At 35.4% G+C, this 27,068-nt stretch overlaps 1 protein-coding gene across 2 annotated transcripts in view; it reads right to left on the bottom strand.

Annotated features, from left to right (window-relative positions):
* The window catches only part of Opa1 (Opa1 mitochondrial dynamin like GTPase), a 31,916-nt gene extending 5,739 nt beyond the window's left edge, over window positions 1–26,177 (bottom strand). The window contains exons 1-21 of one of the 2 annotated variants that reach the window (XM_089241676.1): window positions 26,089–26,177; window positions 20,742–20,991; window positions 20,327–20,567; window positions 17,221–17,247; window positions 16,002–16,120; window positions 12,698–12,802; window positions 12,346–12,432; window positions 10,232–10,308; window positions 9,751–9,868; window positions 8,826–8,900; window positions 8,564–8,635; window positions 7,044–7,143; window positions 6,642–6,772; window positions 6,052–6,124; window positions 5,380–5,452; window positions 3,734–3,849; window positions 3,447–3,511; window positions 2,331–2,407; window positions 2,088–2,180; window positions 1,784–1,856; window positions 536–691 (exon numbers count right to left, since the gene is read on the bottom strand). In XM_089241676.1, the coding sequence (XP_089097802.1) occupies window positions 536–691; window positions 1,784–1,856; window positions 2,088–2,180; window positions 2,331–2,407; window positions 3,447–3,511; window positions 3,734–3,849; window positions 5,380–5,452; window positions 6,052–6,124; window positions 6,642–6,772; window positions 7,044–7,143; window positions 8,564–8,635; window positions 8,826–8,900; window positions 9,751–9,868; window positions 10,232–10,308; window positions 12,346–12,432; window positions 12,698–12,802; window positions 16,002–16,120; window positions 17,221–17,247; window positions 20,327–20,567; window positions 20,742–20,972 (2,109 nt within the window). In that variant the 5' untranslated portion in view covers window positions 20,973–20,991; window positions 26,089–26,177. The remainder of the gene's footprint in view (window positions 1–535; window positions 692–1,783; window positions 1,857–2,087; window positions 2,181–2,330; window positions 2,408–3,446; window positions 3,512–3,733; window positions 3,850–5,379; window positions 5,453–6,051; window positions 6,125–6,641; window positions 6,773–7,043; window positions 7,144–8,563; window positions 8,636–8,825; window positions 8,901–9,750; window positions 9,869–10,231; window positions 10,309–12,345; window positions 12,433–12,697; window positions 12,803–16,001; window positions 16,121–17,220; window positions 17,248–20,326; window positions 20,568–20,741; window positions 20,992–26,088) is intronic. The other variant, XM_089241677.1, reaches the window with a different exon arrangement.
* Window positions 26,178–27,068: the final 891 nt, after the last annotated feature.

Raw genomic sequence — 27,068 nt, 5'->3', positions numbered from 1 at the left:
GCAGAGACAAATTTTATTCATCAATAATTAAATATTAAGGAATAGAAGGGGTTGTTCATAACATTTTTGTAGAAAAAATATTCAGATTTTTCTTTCAAAACATCTATTTTGATTTCAAACTCTCAGATAAAAAAACTGCAGGTAATACATAGCGGCATATAATCTGCACTAAGAAATTCTAATGTTTGTAACACATAAAATATAGTATGTGGATTATTTATAGGAACATAAGGTATAAAATACAAATCAATAAATCGACCATTTTTATTTGAATTTCCATAATGTAATAAATCTACGCAAATGATGCTGAAATCCTCTAGTAAAAAATATGCAACTGATAAGAACGATGAAGGGATAAGATTAAGGGTGCAATGAGATGATGCAAAGCCACAAGATTATTACAAATAAAGAAAGAAAATTTGACATTTTTTAAATAAAATGAATGAATGCTGAAAATCTCCAACTGAAATAGATTTGTCCATGACCTTAACTACAATCTTTGAAGAAGCAATGAAAATGAAGTGAAATAACACACCAACATATCAGAAGCTTTTTCGGCCCAATGATGTTTCCTCATGGCTTCACTGACAACTGCATCCTTCAAATTATCGAACAGATCATCATGATCTTTTGATGATTTGGATGCTTCCAGTATATGACAGAATTCCTCTTGCAGAGTGTCCCAGCCAACCTGTTTCAAAACAACACAGATTCAATGTATGCTTCAATTGAAGAATATGAATGGCATTTTAACTCGTATGTAAAACACGTTTGCAATAAATTGCAGCTAATACTTGCAGTAAAATTTAAAAGTCAAGTGTGTGTGTGTGTGCACTTGTACAACATATTTGTAAATTTTTTCAGTGTCATTCTAAGTCCCTGATAATCAGAAAGACTTTTTTTCAATAAACTAATATTTCATAACTAAATAAATGCTTATACAAGTTAAACTTTGGTTAATGAGCTTAATTCGTTCCACCAACGTGCTTGTTATTCGAATCAAACTTCCTCATAGGAAATAATAGAAACTTGGATAATTTGTTCCACAATTATTCACTCACATAAAAATGACTGATAAAAACGGCATTCAATCAATAATTAAACACAATAATAATAATAAATAATACAATAAAATATACACAATATAAATAATGCCATAAATAAATATACAATATGATAATGTTTACAAACACTATTGACTATTAACATACTCTAGAGAGAGAGAGAGAAGGACCATCGTTTAGGACAATTTACAGACTTCTTGTTGTTTGCAAACTTATTTTTTTGCATGAATTTCAAAAAGAGCCTTATCCAATGACACTTGCTTTTGCCTCCTTTTTAGAATTTCTAGGAAATGGAAAATTGCAGTGTTCGTTGGATAGATTCATTGCTTGCACACTACTACAGCTTTATTTGGGTGGTTATTTTCTACAGAGTTTTGCACAGATTCCAACATTCTACACATATCTCTAATCTCATTTTATGTGAGGGTCAATACAATATAAGTTACTATAACGTGAGTGACGTCAGAAGATCTTTAATTCACAATAAAAAAATTTGCTCTCACAGAGTGCATCTATGCTTTTTTTTTTGTTTCAAACTGTGTATGTACAACTCTGGACTATCACCATAGTCAATTTACAATAAGTTGTGCCAGAAATGTATGTATCTAAGTGTGAATCTAGTGTTACGATCTGTATTTCAACTATACATCAATATTGGGTAAAATCTGTAATCACATCTAAATGACAAAAATTATAGAGTTACAGAGAGCGATTCTCACCTGCACACATTTCGATGGTAACGCTTCATCAGCCCAATGCTTTAGTTTTATATCAATTGCGGTATTAATGGATCTGAAATATAAACACAGGCAAACGATTTCATTCTTTACAAGACAATTCAATATGCACCATAGACATAACAAACGGCAGAGAAATATATTGATTACCAGTGGATAAACACATGGTAAGAGTACATGAATAAAAAGATTTTGAGACAAAACCATTGAACACCATAAAAGGTGAACACATTGAAACAATTTTTCTATGTAAACCCTAAAAATAGAAAAAAAAATATCAACTCACCCAGAATTTCCAGCCTGCCATGCTTGTATGTAAATATTTTCAAACACATGAACTGACATCTTTTCCCATAATTTTTTGGAAAGAGTTTCTTCCCTGCACAAAAAATAGTTTTCAGCTATAAAACATGCATATACATAGAAAATCAATGACCATTCATAGATTTTGTATCTAACGATTTGAGGCTGCATAAAAACCTACACTCCAATGAGTAATTCTTAATTAAAATGGGGTGATTTTAATTACCAGTGCTTTGGTGTGAGCTGGCTCAAGTTGATTATTTCATCAAGCAGCTCACCCCTTGCTTTCTCAAACAGTTCATCCTAAGAAATAAAATAAAGAAAAAGAAGCTTTGCTATACCTGCATGTAATGATTACAAAGCTTTATGAACAGAAAAACTCTAAAACAAATTGTAGAATACAGGTATCCCTCGCTTTATGAGATCTCTCTTTAACGATCTTCATGATTTTGAAAAGTTAATTCAAAAAACAGCAGCTTGCAAAATTTGGCCTGGAATTTAATTGGTTTTTAGGATTAAAATCAAAGATATGTCATAGGTGACAAAATCTGTTGCATGTGACGATGTAGAAGAAGCAAAGTGGATGAAACCCTTAAATCCAACTCACAAGAGCACATTAATGAACATCTTTTGGTAACACATTGACAATGGCATCAGAATTGTAAATGAAGAAAATGATCTTTATGAGAAAGTACTTACATTTGCAAAGGATATTCAGTATTCTCTGGCTTACTACACCAATTTTTATAGAGAGACTAAGAATGATGTCAGTGAGCTGGATTTTGACTGTTCATAAGGAAAGTTATCAGCCAAGACTTTTCAGGAGACAAAGATTTAGGGAGTCACAACCAGTTCATTCATCAGCTGAGTGGCATGGTGGTAAAATGCTCATCTACCACCATGATGGTTACCATCTGGTCCCAGGTTCGATTCCAGAGGAAGATTATATAGATAAGATATTTTCCAGAAAGAGCTTGAGACAACCACCGATAGATGGCACCTTCATTTCCAACCCAACTTGTTAACGGCAGAAATTGCATAGTGATATGGTTTTAGTTGGTGTGTGATGAAGTGGTTCATTAATCACCCGACTAAGGACAGTCAGGAATAAAAATTAATATAATTGGATTCATTCACAAAAATTTATTTTGCTGCTGGAGTTGAGATTATTTTTTCTCTCATCCTTCTGAAGAAAAAATTTCTATCCATATCTTACCCATGTTAAATTCAACTCACTTTATGCAATTTCATCTTAAGGGATTATTTTGTAAAACCATTTAGTCACATAAAGCGAGAGATACCTATATAGATATTTGGAGGAGAAATGAAAGTGTATTTTTACCCTGTCTAGCTCTCTTAATTTTGGGAATGTGTTTTTCCATTCTGTTTCCAAATTGAACCGAGCAGCTAAAGAAATATTTCAGATGCGTAAGCTCACATATTTTAATAACAAACACATCTAACAAGTTCATTCACTAAACTATAGTAAACAGTAAAACTCCTAAATAATGATTTTTGTCAAACCAGAATTCAAATTTTAATTCAGATATATAGTATTATACAGATGAAACGTTAATGTAGCATACTAAATGAATGAGAGAGGGATATTATAGATAAATATTAAATAACCTTTAAAAGCATCTGCTTGTTGCTCAGCGGAGGCTTTAACCATTTTCCAAAAGCAATCGGAAACCGCAAAACTAAGGTTTTTTGTTGAACACTGTGACATGTTAAGCACTCCTTCCCTATTTAGTGAAATTATCAATATTTAAAATTATTTCAATAAAAACTGTATCTTTGAGTACATTTAATATGAAAATCAAGAAAAATAACACCTCAAATTACAAAATTCAACAATGTATCAAAAAAAAATCATGTACTGTGATGAGCAACGCTCCCTTTAATTTTCATCTCACGTGCAAGCACAAATTTTCTCTGAGTGCAATATTGGTATGCACTTTAGAGATCAATATGATTAAGATTATGTTAATTTAGTGATCTTGCATGTGTGAAAGCAATTCTACCATGCCCAGCCTCACACATATGAGATTAGAGCAGCGGTCCCAACCCCCTTTAAAAGACACACATGGCGGGGGGGAATACGATCAAAAATTGCCAAAAAGTTAAAACATTTTTTTAAATCATTAAATGCTGTTTCAATCAATTTCTGGGAATTTGAAACAATTTTTGAAGGTTAAAAACTCAAAATTTCTTTGGAGAGATTCTCTGTTCTCCCCTCAAATGTCAATTTAGCCTGTTTGCTCACTGCCTCTCGAAGGTAGGTTTTATTTACATTCCTATCCCCTTTCTGTGAAATGTACAATAGAACCTGTCAATAACGGACACCCATGGAACCGAAAAGTTTGTTCATTAGAAAGGAGTTAATGAATAGCAAAATACATTGATGCCCGTCGATGTAATTAAAAAAAACGTCCATTATTGGGAGGAGCTTGATAAACGATAGTGTTAGTTGAGGAAGGTTCTACTGTAGTTTTTATTATTTGAAAAAAGGATCTCCCATCCTCGTCGAGGAAGCCAAAAATCTATCAACCTGGTCTAAAGCAGGTGTTTTCAACCTTTGTGACAGTGTAGGCTAAAAAAAAATTTCCATGAAGCCCAAGACTGGTATCTTTACACAGTGGCATCTAAACAGGTGGACCCAGAGGTGCAGATATCAACAAAATATTGGAGGGGATGAAAGTTGCTGGTCGTCCCGTATATACGGGACTCAAGCAAGTGCGGAGGAGAGAAAAGGTGCATTGCATTGTTTTTTTCAGAAAGTATTGGGGAAGGGGGGAGCTCAGTCCCCTTGCAGAATTTATTGGAGGGGCTCAAAATGGCCTCAGCCCCTAGGCTCTGGCACCTATGGGTGGATCCAAGGGCTTAGAGTCAAATAGGGAGCCGTATATTATTGGAGAGAATTTTATTCTATTTTTTTTTCATTAAATATGAAATTTCATTAATTCTTAAATCATTTCCTTATCAAATATTAATTCTTTATTTTTCTGAGAAGTTATTTTTCCTAATGAATATGAATTTTTCATTAATTCTAAATTCTTTTTTCATTAAATACGAGTTTTCATGAATCCTGATTGCTCCCACTAAAAAATCAAATTGGCCCATGTTGGGAATCAAGAATTTAGAGGGGAAAATTGGTGGCAAACAATTCATGAAAAACTCTTGAATATATTAGCATAAAATTAAAATATGTAGATATAAGAACAGAACGACAGAAGAAAAATATTGTACTTTCATTTATAGTTGTGGCTTCTTACCTACAAAGTTTGGAATTCCTGAAAAAACTCTCTTCATAATTTTTTATCAACTGAATGCCATCATCCTTGTTTCCTGTAATGTGAAGAAAACGTACATATCACCAGGATACATAGATATATTGAGAGCAATATGGTCTCGTGTGTGTTTTCACTTTTACTTCATCAGTTGTAGCCTACATCTAATTGCTCTCTTGCCAAATCCTCTTATGGAGCTCATCAGGTTACTCAATTTCCTTTTTCCGTGATTTGGTTGCACATATACATTTGTAAAATTGTGCTCATTTTAGTAAAAAATTTTTGGATTGTCCATGCAAATTATTGTTTTCATATATGTAAAATGAACTGGAATTGAACACAATTTGATATCATTTTCAGTTAAACAAAAGACAAGTATAGCTTTTCGAAACTAGTAACTAAGACAACCTTTATAAAAAAGGATGTTTTAAAATCCCCCTAATCACTACTACTAAATCAGATGTGCACCTCGTCCACATTCCTCTGCACAATTCTAACGAATTGGTACATGCTGGAATGTGCAATGTACAATGGACCTGCTGTGAAGTTTGTTTCTGTGTAATGCTTGTTATGTGCAGTGCCGTCATCTGCCATCAATTTTTCTAATCCCCCTATTCACTATATGACATAGTAAAGCAGGAATAATATACAACATACCTCGTCCAGTGACAACAGCAAAGTAGCCGAGTGCTTTCATCGGAAACAACCTTCCTTCTAAAATTTTCTTTATCTAGGTGAAAAAATATCATTATTGACAATATTTTGCAACTAATTATACAGAAAAGAAAAACAGAGTTGTCCCATTTTCATGTGTTCCATTTGATTTGTTAGATCATAGTTTCCCAAGCCTTTTTTGTCCCATCGCTCCCTTCTCCAGAAATGTTTTTCTCCCATCGCCCATAGGGGGTGTTAACGCCCACGTTGGGAATCACTGTGTTAGATCAAACGTATACTGATGATCATCGTATTTGCTTTTACTTTTCCTTTGGATATAGTTATCAATTGGTTATTGTAATCAAACCCCCCCCCCCCCCCGAGTCCCAATGTGATCACATTAAGCAAAATGCACTGTGATTAAAATATACAAAATTTCTGTTTGAAGCATGAAACTTTTCATTCTTATTCAAATCTCAACTCAGTATCATTGAGCCTTTACTGAAGAGAGCTCAAAAAATAACTCATAATGTGAACTCAACATTTCTACATTACATATGGTGATTAAAGGCATATGATTAAAATCACTTTACCCTGCTTGGATCAGCCAAGTTTTGCTCAGCAAGATCAACTTTAGTGAGAACAAAGATAGTCCTCCTCCCAAGTGGGTCCATTTGGCTCACTAAATCAGTAACAATGCTCCTTTCAGCATCCACTGAACCATCTGCGTGTTCAAAAAGGAAAAAAAAATGTTAATTCTATAATGAAGTGCAATACATGTTTGTGGCTTCAAATACATATGTGAATACGGTTACAAAGATCTTCATGTAGAATATATACAAGTATTAAAAAAATTAGAAGCAATCAATCGATTTGCAAACTTCTCCAAACCTGTTCTTTTGAAGGCATATCAATACACAAATACATATGCTTGAACAGAGTCTGAATTTATCACCATTTTTCTTTGAAGATATTGAATTCATTAATAAGCATACCTTGAATACATAAGATGATGGAGTTTGGATTGCTCATATAAACTTGTGTCATGTCACGGATAGCTTCTTTCGTGCCTTCAAACATGTCTGTTGTAACTGTCTGCATAAATAAAAATCATTGAAGAGTTGCAGCAAGAAATGAAAGCCATGATCTTGCATCAATATATTTTTAAAATAACTATGTTTCAAAGCAAAATGAAGATATTTTGGCAACAATAAATTAAATTATTATGTACATAAAGTCAGTCTGAAATCTGGACATATCACACATTGACCGAACTTTAGATATTGGCCATAATATACATGCTACAGCCAAAGCACAAAATAGGCCAGTTTGCAAATTAGCAGGCCATTTCACATATTGGCTGAGAGGAGTGGTCAAAGTCTAATTATTACAAATGACTAGCATTTTTTTCCTACTTTGGCTGGCCATCTCGCAAATTTAGGTATTCTTTCATCAACAGTATGTTGTATGGACAACAAAATTATCATCACTAATTAATTTGACTTAGATTGGGGGGGAAGGAGGCTCAACCTTTTAAAGAGTGTAGGCTTTGTAATTGTCTATTGAAACTATCTCTATTGGATTCCGTGACCAAAAGCACTTGACCAGAAGCACCACACACTAATTCTATTAAACTGTACATGATGATGGAGTGAAGCAAACCCTGAAGTCAAACCCTGAAGCTTTCCTCAGGAGAACTCCCAATTTAAACAAACATACAAATGTATAAAAGTGTTATGTTTCCCTAACATATTTATAACATCAGAGTTTGATATGCATATTTTGTGTTTGAGAAGTACTGCCACCCGTCTTCCATTTTCAGGGGTGAAAGTGGTATGGTGTTAATGCTAACACTGAATTCTACTTTTGGAGAGATGCTGTTTCAAGTCGGATGTCAGATGTTTCTAACTCTGATTTTTATCAATTAACAATCAAATTATTTTTCATGTCACAGGTTACAGCAGATTACTCCGAAAACATTTGGACAGAGTTAGTGGGGGGGGGGGGGAGGGTCACATTAGGACCAAGGGATGAATTGAACATGTATGACTAGAGTTACCAGACATCCTCCTTTTTTATATCATTTCAAGCACCTTCTCACGTTTTGGAAAAATCACCTTTTTATCCTCCTTTTCGTGTTTCCGGAATTTTTTATTTTTTTCCCTGAGGGAAATTTTCTTTTCCACTCTGAAACATATCTCTCTACTGATGTGTGTGTGTTTTTCCCCCACACATGTTTAAACGGTTTGACCGATCACCATAAAAATTCCCAGAATGAGGAAATCTAAGTTGCCTTCAAGTAGGGTAAATGCTATTCTAACCATGGTGTAGGATAATATGAAAAGACAGCCCCAAAAACAGCTGATGCCATGTATACTGAAATAGAGGAGCAGGGGGTGTTACCTCTTCCATTGCTCACACAAGGACATTAGAAATATTTTCCAACTATTTTCAACTTTTTGGGCTTTGTTAAAAGTGATAAGTGATGAGAAATAATAATATCCAATCAACTTACACTAATAACACCAGGGAGATCGACCAGCACCATCCTCTGCAGTCCTGGTCCTTTAACAGTCATAGATATAACCTGCACAAGTAAATGTTGCAACATTTTTATAGCATGTGATAAAATGAAGTATAAAGTGTACATGATAAAAAATGGAAATAAAAAGTGTGCATGAATCATTCTACCAATTCCCAAGAAAAATGAGTCAATGCATTTCAATGACGTGAAAAAAACCCCAAAAAAATTGCATTAGATGAAATATGGAAATTACATCACTGCTGACTGTCTTGCCTTCTGATACACTTCTCTTCATCCGAATCTCAACTTCTCTTCTTAACTCAGATAACTGAAATTCATTGAAAACAGAAAACAAATATTTAAATAATTTATATTATCACAAATATGTATAGAAAAACTCAAGCAATAACATGGGAGATAAACAAGAATTTTCCTACAAATGAACGTTACTTACTGCATTGAATACAGTTATAATATACAATTATATACAATTTCCAATATAACTTCAAAAAGTTCTATTTAATGCCATCACTCTGCATTCAGGTTAAAAAGCATTTCAATGTAGAATACTGGGTGTCTATAATAAAAGTTTGCACATTTTAAGCTGTATACAGCCTCAATCACCTATCAGAAAATTATGAAACTTTAGGAGTGTTGTAATGAAGAAATAAGGAAAATTTCCAAAGCTTTTTTAAAAAACAGAAAACATTTGGCCGAGCTTTCGATGTGGAATCATTGTGTTTGTAAAAGAGTTTCACCAACAAAGCATGTTCTTGTGAACTTAATGCAATGCTCTTTAGAGAAGAAATTTGAATGGAAACGGTTCTGCCAGATGTTTAGATACCCTACCATAAAGCTTGAGCAGTTTTGTCACATTTTTACAAAAATTATCATGTGCACTAGAATATGCATAGAAAGCACCATCTAGTAAATAATTTTGGAACTGAATTTTGATCTCAATTTTTTTCCCATCTTTTCATTGACATTCCCAAAAATTTAAAACTTTCTAATGGGTAATTAAGCTGTAGACAGCTGAGAATATGCCAACTTAAATTATAAGAATTTATAATATTCTATCAAACTTCAATGATGGACAGGCATAAAAAAAACTGGTAGATACAGTTTTTACAAAACAGATGCCAACATACATTTAATATGGTCAGAACATTAGACAATACCTCACTCTCTTTAGTAAGATCAAACTCCCTAGCACTGTCTTTGAAAGAAGCTATATGATATGGGCCTTCACTCAAAGTAACTTTCACCGGTGCCCTTGTCATCATCTCACCAGCTCCTCTGTCAAATAAATAAATAAAATAAAATAAACAAACTTCTAATATTCTACTCGAATGCCCAGAAAAAAAAGAAAAATTATCATAAACTTATACCAAAGAAAATAAAGAAGATTTTGCTTATAACATTTTTTTTAAAAACTGTCGAAAGCGGGAAAACACTTTTAAACTGGAATCTTAATGAGTGTTAATAAAAGATGGAACCATGAAAATAAGTCATACTAAGTGAGAAAACATTGCAAAAGGAAACATCATAGACAGGATCCACCACTGTAGTTATACCTTTACCAACAGACTTTTCAATATAAAATGTTGGCAACGTTAACACAAAATAGTTGGGGTGGGGGTAAAAACAAAAATGATATACCTGGGAAAAATTCTTGCTTGAGCTATCATTTCTAAAACACTAGTTTTTCCTGAACTCTGATCACCAACAACTACTACCTAGAGATTACAAAATTTTTGAAAAAAATTTAGGAAAATTTGGTAATTACACACATACAAGTTTGGCCTAGAAAGAAGCCGTTCATGTACATTTTCTAACAATTTGAAATAACATCTGTTATTTTATTGGATCTGTATTTGATGAATTCTCCTAATCAATATAACAGTCATTGAGAGAAAATGTTTCCATCAAATTTTCTTTTATGAAAATATTCATTGTTTTTCCCTCATAAAAGGAAATTCATAGCAATAACTACAACATGCTAAAGGATAAAACATAACAAAATACAGTCAACCTCTGTTAAGGTGGAACCTCGTTTATGCATCACTTAGTTACACGATTTTCACATCTATAAGATGTTTAGCTTTGGTCAAAATTGGTGTTCTTATACATTTTAATGTTAAAATAATTCATTTATTTGACACAAAACCTCAATTATTCAATGCTTACACGTCAAACTACAAATCTTTAAAAAAAAATGTCATTCATATCCATCAAATGTGCACAATTTATGTAGACCAAGGGTGTTCAACCTTTAGGAGAGTGCAGGATACTTCACGGACTTGAAATGTGTTGTATGCCACTTAATTAAGTGATATGGAACAGCACAGCGAATCACTTCAGTGATTTGTAAATGTGCAACGGGGTGCTTGAGTGATCTGGAACAGAGAGAAAATTTAACTGCCCTTGATGGGAATCAAACTCAATGTCTTCTCACTTTCCAGGTGAGCGTCCTAGCCTCTTTCCTAAATTCACCTTTGCATCAGTTAGTTGTTAAAAACCTTCAACCACTAAATAATGTTTAAATGTGTTGTGGGTCTAAAACTGTGCTGTGGTGATCCATAAATGGGTTGTGAGTTACTTTACTTATGTGGAACTGTGACGCATGTTACTTTATTGGAACTGTGGTGCAGGTCATTTAAGTGCTATGGAACTGCCGCAGGTAACTAAAGCAATTGGTAAATATGCCACAAGTCAACTCAGTCAACAAGTGATCTGAAAATGTGCTGCGTGACACTGTGATCTGAAGTGCTCTGCAGGCCACTTATGTGATCCGGAAATATGTAGCCTTGTTTATTTGTACAAAATTAAGTTTGAGATAGCGGACAGAATAAGATCCTGGATTAGATGACTGCGAGGGCCACATTTGGCTCGCAGGCCAAGGGTTGAGCACATACACTGCAGGCAATGAAAATGTGAGATCCAAATCGAACACATCGAGTTTATTTGAATATTTTCAATCAATGGATATTTTAAATGTTTGTTTGTGGGGGGCTTTTTTTAAGGACTCTCAGTTGGATCACTTGTGCATCTACATGACGTTTTGACCTGGCTTCTTGAATGTCATATAAACAAGGTTCTACTGTATAGGCCTAATGACTTTCAAGAGACAACAAAATTGTATCTTTGAAATCAGGATAGGGTTTCACCTTCTCTTCCCCACCCCCCAAAAAAAAGTGTGTTGGCGACATAAGCCAAGGCAAAATACCGCCTTTCCTCACCCATTTACAAAGGGCTTGAAAAATCTCAGGTGCCTAGGTTACCATGGCAACTTTAAAATTCATACTGGCGCCTAAAATTTTCTATATGTGACAGTCTAATGATGACTCAAAATCATGCATCTTCAAACATGTGAAGGGAGTCATTATGTCGATGAAAAAACATTATTTAAGATTGTTTTTCCTGAAGTAAAATCCTGCTTAGCTCCTAAGAAATTTGGTTGGTGCCTAAATTTTTTTTGATATGTCAAGACACATCATCTGTGTCTTCCCCTTCCCTTCAAAGAGGCTATATCTGCTTGTTGTATATTGTGTTGTAGACAAACATCTCATTGATGGTTGCGCACAAACTTTTTGAAAAATATGCCACAAAAACAAAAAAGTAATGAAAAAATATGGAGAGGAAAAACAATGCTTCAATTCAATGAGAAAATTATTGTACTACCATATGATCAAGAAAGTCATTTGACAGGAGTTCATGTTGAATTATATTACGCAAACATGCCATTAAAATTGAACAGTTTCTAACATGTTTACCCTTGGCAAGTGATCCTGGGTGTTGTAGCTTGAGTCATAGTCACTGAGCTCATCCAGAACTTCTGAATACATATCTATCAAAGATTTCTGAATATGGAAAAAGAAAACCAATTATAATGCATTTTCAGATTCATAAACTAAATACTGAACACAAATTATAGCATTAGATAGGCACTAAAAAACAAAATTAATTCTCAATATAACGTTTTCATTGACACAAATATTTTCTGGAATATCATAATAATAATTGTAATAACAAAATGATTATCGTTAGAAAGATTGGTGTAATTTTTTTAAATGAAAAATTACATCTCGTATATCCATGAAAAATATATGTTACTTGAACAAATACCTTTACTCTACGGGTACTGCCTCGTTTCTCTGACTTTAACATTATCTGTTTCCTTAACTCTTTGTTCTCTTTCTCCAATCTTTCCACCTCTTTCTGATATTTTATCTAGGGGAAGGAAAAAGAATTAAATACCTGAAAATCAATCTTATAACTCAGAATAAGAGACATATTATACATTGTTTTCAATTAAGAACAACAGTTAGCCTATCCAATTCAAGGCAAAATTTCTAAACAAAATTATTCTGTTTCCCAGTATGAGTATATATGTTGTGATAAATTTGGCGATTATACATAATAAGCAGTGATTATGCATAATCTCCAATCTATCACATTTATCATAACATATATATATACTTTTTATTTTAAAATAAACCATCGCAAAAGAAAAGCTGAAAGACTAATCTTATTTATTTCAAATATCAGTTATTTGAATTACATTTTGAGTATTTGGATTTGGTATTGATCACTTAGAAAATGATTAGCATTAAATTTTTCGTGGAGAAGAAAATACAGTGAAAATCATGGTACATAACAATCTTACGAAGGTTTTAACAACTGGCTGTTGCAAAGATATATTAGAATAGAATATATATATAGAATATATCTTTGCAACAGCCAGTTGTTAAAACCTTCGTATGGTAGCGGAGAGTGACGTCATCCTTGTATAACAATCTTGTATATAACAATAATCGCATATACAGTAAAACCTTGATTATACGGGCGTAGATTAACCATGCTATGAAAATTTCGGTTTCAAGTTTGGCTCTTCTCTATCAGTGGTGTTGTTGTTTTTGATTTTTTACATAATATTTTATGAAGGTTTTCAGTAATGAAACAAACATTTATATTTCACAGAACTGTTGGAATTCTTCATTATTTTACACTCCTCCTCATTCTCAGAGATGAAGTTCCCAGGCATTGCCAACTTAGTTATTTTCCAACTAGATCAGGTCTTTTTTTCTATTTTTTTCTTAATTGGGAAAATACCCACCTTGTTGTTTTGCTAGTTGTTTTATTGGTCTTTTTTCAAAACTTTTTCCTGCATACTAGTAGTCTGGGCCTATTATTAAATTATGTGAAAATATGGAATGTATGGTCATCTGAATAATGGCTAAAATTAATCCTGGTTGTTCAAGCCTGGTTTCTAGTTATTTTTAATGAAGAATCTAGTTGGAAATTTTTTTTGACTGTTGGCAAATCGCCTTGAAACAGCAGCCCCATATGCACACATAATAACCGAAATATCCCTAGGGTGATGGACATTAGAAGATTCACATCGAAAGCTTCCATTCATAGGGAGTGTTAGTTGAAAAATGTATTGCTTTATTTTACAACTAAGAGACAAGGCACAATAATGGTGCAACTTCAGATGTGTGGCCGCATGACTCATCAGCTGAATGAGTGCTATCCTCTATTTCATTTTACATTTTAGAACATGACAGAAAAAGGATAACCATGTGTTTTGGTTATCCATTATCATAGGCAACGGAACCTGGGTTGAGGCTATTTTCAGAACTCCCCCCAGTAAATTTTATGAGGTGGCTGAGGCCTTCCCCTAATAATTAATGAATGTGCCATGAACTCCTCTCCCTCCTACATGCAAGCTCTGTTTATACAAGACTGGCAACTTTCAGCCCCTCAATATTTTCTTCATGCTGTCGCCTCTGTCCATGATCACTTTCCCAATCATTAGCCCGGATAATCGAGGTTCTACTGTATTTCTGCCACTTGTGAAGTCCAGTTCATTAATAGTGTGGCTAAGTAAGTGTGCAAACAAATGGTTTTTTTTTAATTAGATTTTTTAGCTTGGACAATATGAATACACACACTGGATAGTCATTCTAAACAAGTAAAATACATACTTTTTTTGCAATTTCGTTACTTTAGTTTTTTCATTCCCTCGTTTAACAGTGTTTTTTGGAAATCTGTGATCATCTTTCCCCACCATTAGCCCGGGTAATCGAAGTTCTATTGTATAACGATATTATTCCTTAGTCTTGATACACTTCTCATAGTGACATGCCAACATTGTCTTAAAGCTTGTCAGTAGTGATGAATGTTCAGCTTTGCCATGGGGAGGGGGGGGGGATACCCCAGAACAACATAATCATAGACAATAAAAAATAATCACTGAAAATGTTTTTTTTTTTTTTTATTGAAAATTCATTAAATAAAGCATCTCAGTGGCACTGGAACCTAGAGGGCTCAGGCCACATGAGCCCCAACCCCACCCCTCCTGAAGCAACATTCTCAGGTTGCAAATTTCCTTAATAATTCATGAATAGTCAATGCAATTCCAACCTGCATACACTCTTGTGGGACGTCTAGCAACCCTAGACCCCCCCATCCCCATTTCCTTTGTATCAGAGCTCCTACGGCACCTACGATGAAACATTCTTTGCAACACAATTTCCGCGAGCTTGACCATGCACTATTCAAATGAAGCCAGATCCACGGACAAGGCATGCTGAACCATTCACAAACCTGTATTTAGCAAACAATGTGGAGCGGTTTTGAGGTAAAACTGGTTTTTGTGCATTTGGGTATTGAGCTGTGGGTTTAGATGTGGCTTAAAAAATTGCTTTCCGTGCACAGACAAAACAGATCAGCTCCAAGTTTGTCTTTTCTAGAACTCTCTCACATGCATATACGAATTCATCATTACAGTTAAGTAAAACACCACAAGAAACTCAAAGACCCAATTTTTTTAAACCGATTTCTGTAGTATTGAGAGCTTCCTGAAGCTCCATAGTTCATCGAGGTCGTTCGTAGAAACTACAGACAATCTGTGGCAGTTTGAAACTCTGTATATTCCATCTATTATGGTAAGTCCTTCACAACTGTATGTTTCACCAGTCCCTTGAGTAATGTTATATGGGCGTTTCACTGTAGATAAAATTGTGGGGGGGGGGGGGGTCAAGCCTCATCATAGAAGAAAGATATGGTCTTACGAAGGTTTTTAACAGCTGGCTGATGTGAAGATATATTTAGGAAAGAGAAAATTCAACTGCCCCTGCAGGGAATTGAACCCAAGTCTTTTCACTTTCCGCGGGTTTGATTAAAACCTTTGTATTGATAGCGGAGAGTGACATCATCCTCAGATATGGTCTTGCATGCAAACTAAGCATCAAAATGATCAAAAGCTCTCAACCATGGCAACTCGATGTGTGATTTTATAATGTAATCTAATATTCAAAACAATCCTTAGAGTTCAAGTGTAGGAAAATAATTTCATAAATATTTTGAATAAATTTGTGAGTGATGGAGCAACGGAACAAAAAATTTTCAATTGGTTATTCACTACCTGCACTTTGATGAGCTCTTCCTGCAGAGTTTCGATCCTTGACTTTTCATCTTTTATCAAACCTTCACCTGAGAGTGCATATGAGGCTGTGGAAGGTGAGATGTGGCTCAGTACAATATCTGCAAAAAATATATGTGCACAGCATGTATATGAAAAGTACTTGGCAAGTATAGAAAGAAGCTACTGAAACATGCATTAGGCAATTAAGTCCATCAGGGATGATATCAATAGATGCAAACACGTAACCTTGAAATACAGTCAAACTCTGATTTAATAGATCGTGAGAAACTGACAATTTTATTTGCTAAATTGTGGTCAAATTTTGATCAGAAGCGTAAACACATTTGAAATGACAAATTTTAAAAGCTACTTACATTGGGGGTTACTAGTGCAACATATTTCTTGCAACAATTGAAAAAATACATATAAACTGAAGAATATAAAGTCAGAATATATGAAAAAATTACTTAATGGAAGTTTGTTTCATACATCCAACATTGTTACTGAATTCTGTCAAAATTGAAGTTATTTTTTTAGCTAACCGAAAAATACTTTCTCTGCAGATGACCAACCATCCTTTGCTTGTCAAGGCAGAGCACAAACTTGAAGTAACTTTATTTCTTTACTGAAATCTAAACATGCGGATGGCACAATGTTTAAAGTATTGGTGTGCACCAATTGGCCACTGAAACCTTCCCACATACACGCTAAATGGCTGGTTATATTGTATGTACGCTTCTTTCAAAAAGAATTATTTTGTTTGTCTCTGAAGAATAGCTGAAAGTCAAATTGTGAGAAGTCAAATCTTCAAATTGTGGTTTTGGGTGATGTGCAAAACAAGAAAAAAAAAAGTTAGGGATAGTTCGCAAAAAATTTTTTATATCGACGGTGTTTTATTCGTTAAATATGGCTTTGACCTTTATTTTTGACAGAATTTCAGAAAAAAAACTTGTTAAATCAAGGAATTTGTTGAATCAGAGTTTGTTATATTGGGGCCTGACTGTACCTTAGTAGAAAACGATGTAATTCCTACACGTAAAAAAATAAATAAAACTGAAGCAAAAAGTAGAAGAAAGCAAAAGAAATGAGTCTAGTTATTCTCGAATGCCCAAACAAAGACATAGCGGGAAAAAATAATAATTTTGCAAAACATGTTGAATTACAAATTAATAAAAACAAGCCAAACCACACACACACTCCTAAGAAATCGAAATGATACCTAAAGGCACAGATGATTGACTTGTACCTATAAGGAGAAATATATAGAATAAGCAAATGAACAAAAAAAACAAAACAAACGAAAACAAATGCAGATACAAATTTAAACATATCAGGCAAAAAAATTGAAAGGAAGCCTAATACATGCAGGTTATAAGTTATACACAAACAAATATCTCAAATTCTGCAATACCCAAACTCAGAGAATTTCTCTTAAAATTAAACTCTTTCCTCTTAAGATTGCAATATTGATGAACAAAATTTCCACACGCATAAATTCACCACTATGAACTACACAAATCCTGTTTTTTCAAACAAAAGAAACAAAATTGGCATCTGCAAATTCTTCCAATGTGGACTATAAGCAGGAAATTACGGTATTAAAAATGAAGATGTTAAGTTATAACAAAACGAAATGTTAATATAAATGATTGTATCAAGCATGCAGAAGGAAATGAAGATACAACCATGAGTTGTATTGATTCAATTACACATAGCTTGATGACTTCTTATGACTAAACTGCATCATCCTCGCCCTGCTTATCACAGGATCGATAATCATGGGTCTTCAGCCTAATCTTATTGAAATACTTTAGTTCGTGTGATTAGGTTTAAAATAATAGCATATTTAATAACTCTATTTTTTTTCTCTCTTGACTTTTCATACATAAAACATATAAGGCATATTCTATTTCAAAATTTCATTGATAAATTTCACCAGGTTAACCCATATGAAGGCCCTAAGCACTTGAGTGATTTTGGTGCTCCCCCACTTTACTTTTAAGCTTAATGCATGGAAGAAGCCTTATGAGAATCATTCTGTTCACAATTTTCGAGAATAAGTATGTAAATTAAGTAAGCAAGTATTTTCAAGTGGGAATGAGGAGGGGTTCAGAAAAATCACTTTGCTAGAGGCCCATGATGCCACAGCTCGAAAGCCTCAAGTGCTGGTGAGGCCTCATGAATTTTATCTGGTTAAAATTTTGGAGAGAGTAAGCATACAAACTCGAAGGCAGGTATTTATAGTAAGTCGTCATCAACAAATAAGGCAAATACACGAAAAATACAAAAAATCCTAATACATTTTGACATCAATGGCTGTCATCTTCAGAGGAAAAAATATTTAACTACTAATTCCGCTGACCGGGTATCCCACTTGGGTTGAATACCAAGTTTTAACTCTCGGTTGCTCAATGGAAAAAAAAGTATGTCTGTTCATTTCAAACGTCATGGTCAGAATAAGCGACCAAGAGTTAAGATTTGGTATTCAACCCAAGTAGAACACTCACTCGGTCAGCGTGTGATTAGTGGTTAAATATTTTTTCCTCTGAAGACACCCACTGGTGGATTTTTTGTATTTTCCGTGTATTTGCCTTATTCGTTGGTGACTTCCTAATATTCTTTGGCAAAGTTAATCAAGTCTTCCAGGTATTTATAGCCAGACTGTGGTGGGGGATGACGACACTATGATGCTGTTGAGATGGTTCTGGACTTACTTTATGGAAATTCAGTGAAATCTCAATACAAAAACTGAGTATTAACAAGAGTTCTTGTTTGCAATTAACTTAGTCTCTCTGCTTTTGTGTCACCCTCAAGGCCACAACTAGAAAGGAAAATTTATTCTGTCACTTGGGGATCTGTATCCGTTTTGGTGCTATCTCCCCGTAATTTAATTTTTGGCAGAAAAATAGTAAACCCAGCACCCTTCCTGGTCCAGTGCCGCGGGACACCAGATCCCCTTCCTCTGCCCTCCCTTAGTTGCAGCCACGGTCAACCTTTTGATAAAGATCTTCAACTGCGTTTAATCAAGAGTGCTCTCAAATTTTAGGATTTCCCACTCGATGATTGAAGCTAGGAAAAAAAAAATTACATAGAAAAAATATACTATTTGATCATTGTGGTGCTCCTTTCCTGCCGATGCCCTAAGCACATGCTTATTTTGCTTAATGGTTAATCTGGCCCTGCTTATCAAAAACATATGATGTCATTTGAATGATAAACGAAATAAGAAAAAAATATAGGGACAAGGGGTTAACTAATACCAATGAAGGGTCTATCATCAATTACATGTCTGAAAGACTGGAAAAATGACATAACAATAGATTACTGTCGTTATAAACTACTGTACTTCATTCATACTTACCATATTTACTAGCATGTAGGACAAGTATGATTTTAGAGATCAAAATAAAGGAAACTAGATTTATTTATGTAACTCCTTATTTCGTTAATTCATAGATAATAGCATAAGATGCATGTATCAAGGCACAAAACCATGTTTTCTTGATGCTGTCATCTTTAGTCTACTCTGACTCCCCCTTTGAAGTTTTGTTAAAACTCTCCTCATTTTCATTCTTACTCAACAAAAGCATCCTCTTCCAATCCGTCGAGTGTATTTGAAATGCAGCATTTCCTGAATGACTTTGACATCAGCTATAAATGTATACTTTTCAACAAATCTGACACCCATGTAGCAAGTTTTGAAGCATTGGCCCATTTGATGCTACTGGTTGAGGGCACTTCACGATCTTCAGCAGTAAGCCAGTCCACGTATAGTTTACTCATGCAATCTTCAAATATCTTGTTGATGCATATGTCTGAGGGGTGACCCATCTCAGATTAGCCTAGCAGTAAGCTATAAATGCAGCACGAGCTATGGATAGCTTAAAAAAAACTTAAAAGAACTCAATAAATCCTTTGCTCATGCACCATAGGATCATCTACATTTTTGAAGCAGTGAAAATTGAATAAAAACCTCATCCCATATGCGAGTAAATATGGTATGTCATCATGTATAATCAAAACCTCACACATCAATTTTTTTTGAAAATTACTTTGACAGTTTCACATTGAGAACATCTCGCCCATTACCATTTTTGAAAAAAGTAAAAAATCTGCAATGGTCTGCTCTCTATAGAGAAAAAAAATGAACCCCCCCCCCCTTTTGTGTGTTATTCGATAGGACATCCTATTATTTTTTTGCTCTTCCTGCAAAGTTGGGAATTTTCGATGTACAAGGTTTTCATTACAAGGTGACGATATGCTGTTAATATGACTGATGTTCAAAAGCTCTAAAGAAAGTAAAGGAATATTTTATTTTGCTTCACCTTCAGATAAAGCAGTGGTTGGATCACCATCAGAAGCGTCATCATCGAACAGCTCACCGATCGATTGGATCTTGCCGCCAAACAATGAGAACTGTTCTTTCATCCAACCCTTGTCTGGAAAATTTATGTTGTCTTTCAAGTCTGTTAGAGTCTCTCTGAATTTGCCGAATTGCTCATTGGTCGGTATGAGATCATTCATCCAACTGAAATCTGGCAGATTGTCTTTCCATTCATCGTATCTCTTTAAACAGAAAGAAATCAACAAAACACCTTATTTCCAACATTTTGTTAAGACTAAATCAACTTGAAAATTCATTTCATATCATTTGAAAAAATATTCAAAACAAAAAGTCTGCATTCATATGATCAATCGTAGTTTCGAAACTACAATCCAAAATTAGACATTTCATCTAACCTTTGAAAGTTGAATTCCACCACCAACAGCAGAGCCGATGGCAATGTATCGCAGCTTCAACAATCCTTTTACAGCTCTTGCTATAAACATTATGTTCCGTGTTGGAGTGACACTAGCGGTAGAGACTTTGAAGAGGCGAGTATTTCTTGATTTGCTGAGAGTCGAGTACCTGAAGTATTCGTTCCTGAAGCATTTTTGGGGGAATTTCCCAACGAGCCTCAATTTTCCCATGGCTTCTGCGACTAGATATCTAGTGGAAGAATATGAAAATGTTAGAAATATATTTTCTCTAAAAAAAATAAATAAATGAAGATCTTATTTTCAAAAGGAAACATTTCATCAATTACAAGTTTACAGTAGAAGTAAAAAACCTTCTCTCTCTGGAATGAGCTGCCTTACGAAAGTGGAAAATAGCCTAACTATAGCACACAGGACGGATATAGTAATATCCAAATTAGGGATGGTCCGATTAATTGAATCAATTGTTAATCACGATCAAAATTCTATCAAAAAAAATTTGCTTAAAAGTTTGAAATTTAACTTGATTTATGCTGAGGTGAACTCGAAAAGAAAAGTCATCTCATCTCCACCAGGACTCGAACCCAGGCCCTCTTGCATACCGGCAAGCATGCTACCATCTACACCACTGGAGACACGACCCTGCCTTCCTTATTTCACGCCCTGTGGCATGAGGTGCTGAAGTGGAGGCATTAGTAGCCTCTCTTAACTTCAGGAAATGACCCCCAGGTGGGACGGTTTAGAGTGAGTAGATGGCCTTTTTCTCAGCACGAGATATCAAAGAAACACCTATTTTCCGGATATAGGTGAACTCGGAAAGAAAAGCAGGGACTCGATTTCGAGTTTTTTATTTCTGAGTTCACCTCAGCGTAATATCCAGAAAACAACTGTTTCCTTGATATCTCGGGCTGAGAAAAAGGCCATCTATCTCACTCTTAACTTGATGTGTTCAACGAAATTAATTGCATGTCTTAAATTATGTACATACATATAGTATTTGGATAAGTGCTCATATTTAAAAATATTTGAATCAATATTTCAACCCCTTTTTTTTCGCATGGGGAAATGCAATTCGATTCTGCAAAAGCTGATGACTTCAGTTCCAAATTCAGTTCAAGACTAAAATTTATAGGCCTACTGTCTCCACTACGAACAGTAGTTTTCCCTATTTTCTTGACACAGCATCAGCACCTCTCCCCACATATGTACTATTTGGGGGAGCTTCTATGTAGTAAAAAAAAACTAAATTTTTATACAGTGTCTCATCTGCTAACCATTAATTAGAAAGTTGTTGCCCTGTCTCTCCTGAGGCAAAAAAAACCATGTTTTTAAAAAGTGCAATATTCACTGCGATATTCGAATTCAAAAGTCGGAGAAAAGTTAAGAAAGAACAGCATAAATGAGGTGGAGGAGCATCGTCTAGTTAGTTTTTACTGTTCTTTCGTTACTTTTCTCTGATTTTTTAATCCAAATATCTTAGCGAAAATTGCACTTGGAACCATGGATTTTTTTTTGCTAACTTCAGGTGATACAGGACAACAACTTTCTAATTGAAAGTTGGAGGACCATATAAAAATTAAGATTTTTTAGTGACATGCTGTATTTTCACTCTCAAAATTGGTTATACCGGGAAAGTTTTGAACGGCTTTTGAGCATTTTTTAAAAATTGGAATCATACATCTATGACAGACGGCTGATGAGATAAAGGTCACATTAGCATTTACAGTACACCCTGCATGTAGAAAAGGGAGAATAATCACAAGAATAGTCTTTTTATCTTTTAAATAACGAAATGAAACTACTAATTTATTTTATATTATGAAACACATGATTTAGTTTTCATTGCCTGGAACATACAAAACAAAGCAAGTTTTCTGCATAATCACCTCATCATAATGACAACGTTAAACGTTTAGTCCAAGAATATCCTCTCAGTCACAGCGAGAGGTTTCAAAAGTTTTTCTTACGAAGATTTCAGAAACATTTAAAGATTAAAACCTTAAAAAAAAATTATTTTAAAATTAGATACATTTTCAGAGTTCATTTAATAAGTTCAAAGCAAAAAGTAAAACCAAAAATGATTGACAAAGGAAGCTATTTTTTATAATCAGTTTACGGGAAATTCACAGACAATTCACTGCTAGGAAAATTCACTGACCAACAATTCATAGATGGAAAATGCATCACTGGGAAAATTTACAGGCTAACAATTCACAGACAACCGTTCGACACTGTAATATAATATTACATGTAGAAAGCATAATTGAACTGGAGAGAACTGCGACTTATCAGATAAAAAATACAAGTGTTATAATTCTTTGATTGCACTTAGTGACCAGTTTTTGATTAATGTGTATCGCCTAAAAAAAATGTGGCATATTAATACAGTGTTTCTTAACCTTTTTCAGCTCATGCCCCCCCCCCCCTATGGATCACATTTTTTTCTCATGCTCCCCCCCTCCCCCACCGTCCTATCCAGGGCCTCCCTCTACCCTCATTCAAGAGTGAGATACTTTCTATTTTTTTCTTATGAATGGAATTTTAATAAATCAGATCAATCTCTGGAATTCTGGCTGGGCACGGATTCAAAAATGATGGATTATCATCCCTCCCAGGAGTCAAATTATATGGTAAAAAATGGTCTGTGTAAAATACGGGACGATCCAACGAACCTGCACAATAAATTGACCCTCCAGCACATCAAATGTTACTGTGGCGGCTGTATGGCGGCCCTCCATACTTAGCTGGAAATAACAGCTTACATATGAAAATCATAGTACCAAATCCCATATAGTGCCTCCCATTATAGGCATGAAGACACGGATCATGCCCACATAGACCCAAGGGTTAAGAAAGAACTCCTGGTTCTATGGACGGATCTGATGAATTCTGAAAGTAGTAATATTTTTCAACCATGTTTCACTTTTAAACCTTTTCTCATCACAGCTCTCTATAACTCCCTTCACCACCTGTCGTGGATCACCTTTCTTCTGATTTTCTCCCGTGGCCCCCCCCAGAATATCCCAGGACCGCAAGGGGGCCATATGGCCCCAGGTTGAGAACCACTGTATTAATAGATATTTTTTAAGCAATAATATAAATAAATGGTCAAGTTTGCCTTGGAGTTTTAACAGTTGTAGTTTGTTTGCTGTAAAGTAACACAAGTAAAACTTGCAAAGAGGAGTCAGTCCTGCTTGGCTGTTTGTAAATGTGGTCGAAGAGGATATAAAGCCATGGATGGCCGACTCCTCTCTGTGGGTTTTACTTGTGTTATTTCATGGCAAACAAACAACATCTGTTAAAACTCTGAGGCAAACTTAGTAATTTAATTCATATTATTGCTCAAAAATTATGTAATAATATCATACCACATTATTATTTATGTGGTACATTAATCAAAACCGGTCACTAATTGCAATCAAAGAATTATAACATTTGTGTTTTTTATCTGATAGGTGACAGCACAAGTTCCAGTCAAATGTTTTTTGCATGTACTGTATAGGTAGCAAAACTATAACTCTGCTTCTGCAAAGAGATCAAAGACTAGGCCAGTGAGCAACCAAAAGAGTGACCTAGAGAGTGTGAAAGCATGGGAACGACTACAAGAGATGTCTAGAGAGGGATGAGGTCAGATTGATCTATCAGAAGAGTGTACAAGCATTGGGAGTGATCAAAAGAGTCATATAGAGAGTTTGTGAGAATGGGAGTGACCAAAAAAAGTGACCTACAGGGCAATTGAGTGACATAAAGAGTTAACTTGACAGTGTACAAGCATGGGAATGACCTGGGAAAACAAGGATGCATGTCAGTGAGCAACTAAAAGAGTGACCTAGAGTGCATAAATGCAATATAAATAAAGAAAAGAGCGAGATATAGAGAGAGGAATCATATCCGAGTGAGCAACTAAAAGAGCATGCGAGTATGGGAATGACTGAAAGAGTGACCTAGATAGAGAGCAGGAAACCAGGTTAGTACTAGAGTGATCTGAAATAGCTATCAGATGATCTGTAGGCCTATTTTTGCAGAGAACCACCTAAGTGATATTGGAACTGTACCATGGTGATCTGGTGCTTGGTTCATTTTCACAACATTAGATTCGAGGTCGTAGACCACATCAGATGACTCTAAGAGCCACATCTGGCTAATGGGACATGGGTTTGCTTGTATTATGTAAGACCAACATGCTCAACCCATGGACCATGGGCCAAATGTAGCCCTTGGAGTCTTCTGATGTGGCCTGCGACCTCATACCTGACTGCAAAAATTAAATAGGTGGCAAGTGACCCATAGCATATTTACAGATTACTTAAGTAATCTGATTCGAGTTTAGTAACCTGTCAATTAAGTGGCCCATGACACATATTTCAAGCCAATGAAGTGGCCGTCCCTGTCTTAAAGGTTGAGTACCTTTGATATAGGGCATGCTGGTAGTACTGTAGAAACCACAACTTCTACAGCTAAATCATACATGTACCTCATTCATATCTCTTTATGGAACCTCTAACGAATTGGTACATGTTGGCATGTGCATGTACGTGTAGTGAAACCTGACATGAAGTTTGTTTCTGTGTAATGCTTGTTATGTGTAGTGCTGCCATCTGCCACCAGTTTTTTCTAACCATGAGTGAATAATTGTATCGTTGTAGGCCTGTTGCTCTCTGTGGCGAGACTTTTCAACGGGGAGATCGGCTCGCATTTTCACCTCGAAGTTGGGAACCACAGGAAACCAACTTCAGCCGACCACCACTGCGGCGACAGTGGGGTTCGAACCCGGATCCTCGCGCTGCGAGTCCGTCACTATGACCACCACAGCGGCAGTACTGTACTGGAAAAACCGCAAGGCACCCAGGCTCTGTCACATGAAGCAAAGCAATCACTTAGGCCCCCAAATTTATTGAAACGTTAATAAATTTGGCTGGCAGTACTGGCAAAAGAAATTAATAAATTAATAACACCAGATGGCCCCCATGCATTTGTGGTCCTGCCCGGGTAAGTCCCACATGCTTCAAGACTGACCTTGCCATGATGTAAAACTCATTAATCCCCCCTTCCCCCCACAAGTAAATAAACTATGCGAAATCGAAATAAAACGTTTTAAAGTGACGCCATCTAACGTACATTTCAATGAAACAATTCAAAACATCGGAGGAAAAAAAATCAATACTTTTGATCCAATATTTACATAATGAATGAAATAATGATGATGCAAGAGAGGTTAAGCAGTGGGCTTTGAAACGTGGGGGGGGGGAGAATTTTGTGTTTCAAAGAGAAAGAAAAAGTAGAAACAACAGTAATGAGAAATGCAAATAATTGCCAACATTATACAAACCAAAGAAACGGGAAATCAGTAAACATCTATCGGGGAAGTTGCACCATCAACAAAAACAACAAAGTTTACCACAAGTTCTAGTTGAAGATCAACTGCGGTAGGGGAAGCAGAAAATCGATCAACAGCACAAACAAGTTTCGGTGATAGTGACATCTGGTGTCATCATACTTCAACCTCTGGAATGATGGTGTACATTCACATGCGATCTAGTAGTTTGTTTTGTTTTCAACCATAAATGCTCAAGCCGTGGCTCGCGAGCAAAATGTGGTTTCCGGAGTCATTTGATGCCGGCCCACAACCTCAAACCCAATTTTTTGTAAAAATTAACTACAGTCGGTTTCCCGTATGAAGCCGTTCAAGTATTACATCATCATCGATGGGGGGGGGGGGAAGAGGGGGTTTCCGATTTGCTGACAAGGGGGGGGGAGGGGAGTTGGGATAATGCTTACGTCATCAACCACTTTTTATGAAAATATAAAATATTTTTGATGGCATCTTACTCGGTGCGCCAAACATGGGAAAAACCTTTCGATAGTTTGTGGGTAATTGAAGTAACACCCCACCTATTGATAAGTGCCCTACAGTGATCTCTAAATGTTTCGCGGATCCAAGTGATCTGGAAATGTGTCCGGGCCGCTTAAGTGCTCTGGAACTGTGCCACGCATCACTTAAATAACCTGAGAATGTGTCGGGGGTAATTTGAGTGATGTAGAACCGCACTGGGGGCCACTTGAATGCTCTAAAACTACGTCACATGTCACTCAATTGATTTCTAAATGTGTCACGGATCGCTTAACGGCCGTATTCACCAACACAGTTTCAACTGCAATCGCAGGTTAAACGATCAGTGATCGAAACGGATTGATTGAAATCCTTAATTTAACCAATCCGTTTCGATCTTCAATCCTTTCACCTGCGATTGCAGTTGAAACTGTGTTGGTGAATACAGCCGTAAGTGTTCTGGAACTGTGTCTCGGGTC

Source organism: Pholcus phalangioides, unplaced genomic scaffold, assembly GCF_987345545.1.
Source record: "Pholcus phalangioides strain wild (caught in Gottingen) unplaced genomic scaffold, Ppha-v1.0 ptg000014l_1, whole genome shotgun sequence".
Lineage (NCBI taxonomy): Eukaryota > Metazoa > Arthropoda > Arachnida > Araneae > Pholcidae > Pholcus > Pholcus phalangioides.
The sequence above is the reverse complement of the archived record's forward strand: the minus strand, read 5'-3'. Positions and strand labels throughout refer to the sequence as shown.